Source organism: Solanum pennellii, chromosome 8 (genome assembly GCF_001406875.1).
Source record: "Solanum pennellii chromosome 8, SPENNV200".
NCBI lineage: Eukaryota > Viridiplantae > Streptophyta > Magnoliopsida > Solanales > Solanaceae > Solanum > Solanum pennellii.
In genome coordinates, this window is record NC_028644.1 from 66447252 (window position 1) to 66449109 (window position 1858).

The following is a 1858-nucleotide window of genomic DNA, read 5'->3' on the forward strand; positions in this document are numbered from 1 at the left end:
TTATTGCAGTACTCCGTTTGTTTAAAAAAGAATGACTTTCTTTTCTATTTAATCAGTTTAAAAAAGAATGACATCTTTCTTTTTTTGGTAACATTTTAATTTTAAATTTCCACATTGCATTTTAAGGCCACAAGGTGAAAGGACAGTCTTTTACATGTCATATAACTTTAATTTATAACAACAAGATTTAAATTTTTTTTTATTTTCTTAAACTTCGTATCAAATCAAACAATGTCACTCTTTTTAAAACGGAGAGGATATTTAATTAGCCAATCCATATTAAGATATCCTCTTAAGCAATTGTAAAACTTTGTATTCAAACTCCAAAATAATACGTAGTCATTGTTGTTGGATTATGCAATAATCTTTGCTTAACTAATGATGATCTTAGCACCTTCTATGTTTTTTTTAATCCATAATCATGGAAATAAACTTACAACGGTACAAATTAACAAATTTGACAAGGACAACGTGGTTAAATTTAGAGTTAAATTTACTTCATGACTGAATCTGCACCGTTGATCTTGCATGTCCTACAAAAAAACAAAAGATCCAACGGTTCAGAAACAAAAGAAGACTCAATCTGCTTTGAAAAATAATCAATTATAAATTTCATCTGCTATTTGACCGAAGCTTCATTTAAGCACCACAAAGGAACCTTCAAACTATATAACAACAAAATTATCTTTTACAAAATTTCTTATATATATACTCTCATATTCCACTCTACATCAAACACTTGCAAAACTTCAATACTAAAATTCATTCATCCCTTTCAGTTTTTTTTCTATACTTTTCGATCTCGATGGAATATGTTGATGAATTTTTCGCGTTAGAGAAAATCAGAACTCATCTTCTCGGAGAATTTTCACCGAGAACTTTGAAATTTGGGGCGGAATTAACGAGTAGTAAGTGTAGTGATACTGTGACGGGGAGTTGTAATTCTGAATCTGCTAGTTCTGATTCTCTTCCTTTTGATTTTTTCTTTGATATTGAAGCTGATTTGTTTCAATTTGGAGCTGGAGTTTCTAATTCCAGCTCCGAATCAGCTAATTCGGCGTATAATCGAACAGATTTTGTTAAAATTGAATCGGAGCCGTCGATTTCAAGCTCTGATTATGAGGAGAATCAGAGTAAATGCTTTCAGTTTAAATCGGAACCTCAAGTATTCATCGATCTTACTTCACCGAAATCGACGAAATTGAGTATCGCTAGTGATAGGAAACCTTCACTGAAAATTGATTTACCTCCGGTGAAGAAATATGAATGGATCGATTTTGGTAATTCGGCTCAATCGGATCCGATTGTTTCGGTTCCTGTGAAACAGATTAGGGAAGCTGAAGAGAGGAGGCATTACAGAGGAGTGCGACAGCGGCCATGGGGAAAGTACGCGGCGGAGATCCGAGATCCGAGACGCCGCGGTTCTAGAGTTTGGCTTGGAACATTTGATACTGCAATTGAAGCGGCGAAGGCTTATGATAAAGCTGCATTTACGATGCGAGGAAGTAAAGCGATTCTGAATTTTCCTTTGGAAGTAGGGAAGACTCTGTCGTATTCAAGCTCCGCCGTGGAAGGCGGCGTGAAGCGGCGGAAAGAAGCGGTGGAAACTGAAGAAGAGAACATGGTGAAGAAGTGTAAGGAAGAGGAGTCATGTCCATTAACGCCGTCAAGTTGGAATTTCGTTTTTGAACAGAATTGTAACGGAATGTTTAACCTCCCTCCATTATCACCGTTATCTCCTCAGCTAAGCTGTTCGCAGCTTATTCAAATATGAGTGACTATTAAGAGCTTACATGATTGCATGTATATGATTGAATTTTTATAAACAAATTACCTACTTGTTTATATTTCAATACTA

The 1858-nt window shown here is 35.4% G+C and overlaps 1 protein-coding gene across 1 annotated transcript; it reads left to right on the forward strand.

Moving 5' to 3' along the window:
* The first annotated feature begins 673 nt into the window (after window positions 1–673).
* Window positions 674–1858, forward strand: LOC107027981 (ethylene-responsive transcription factor 5-like). The gene has a single exon (XM_015229031.2). The coding sequence runs from the start codon at window positions 806–808 to the stop codon at window positions 1772–1774; it is 969 nt and encodes a 322-aa protein (XP_015084517.1). The 5' UTR covers window positions 674–805; the 3' UTR covers window positions 1775–1858.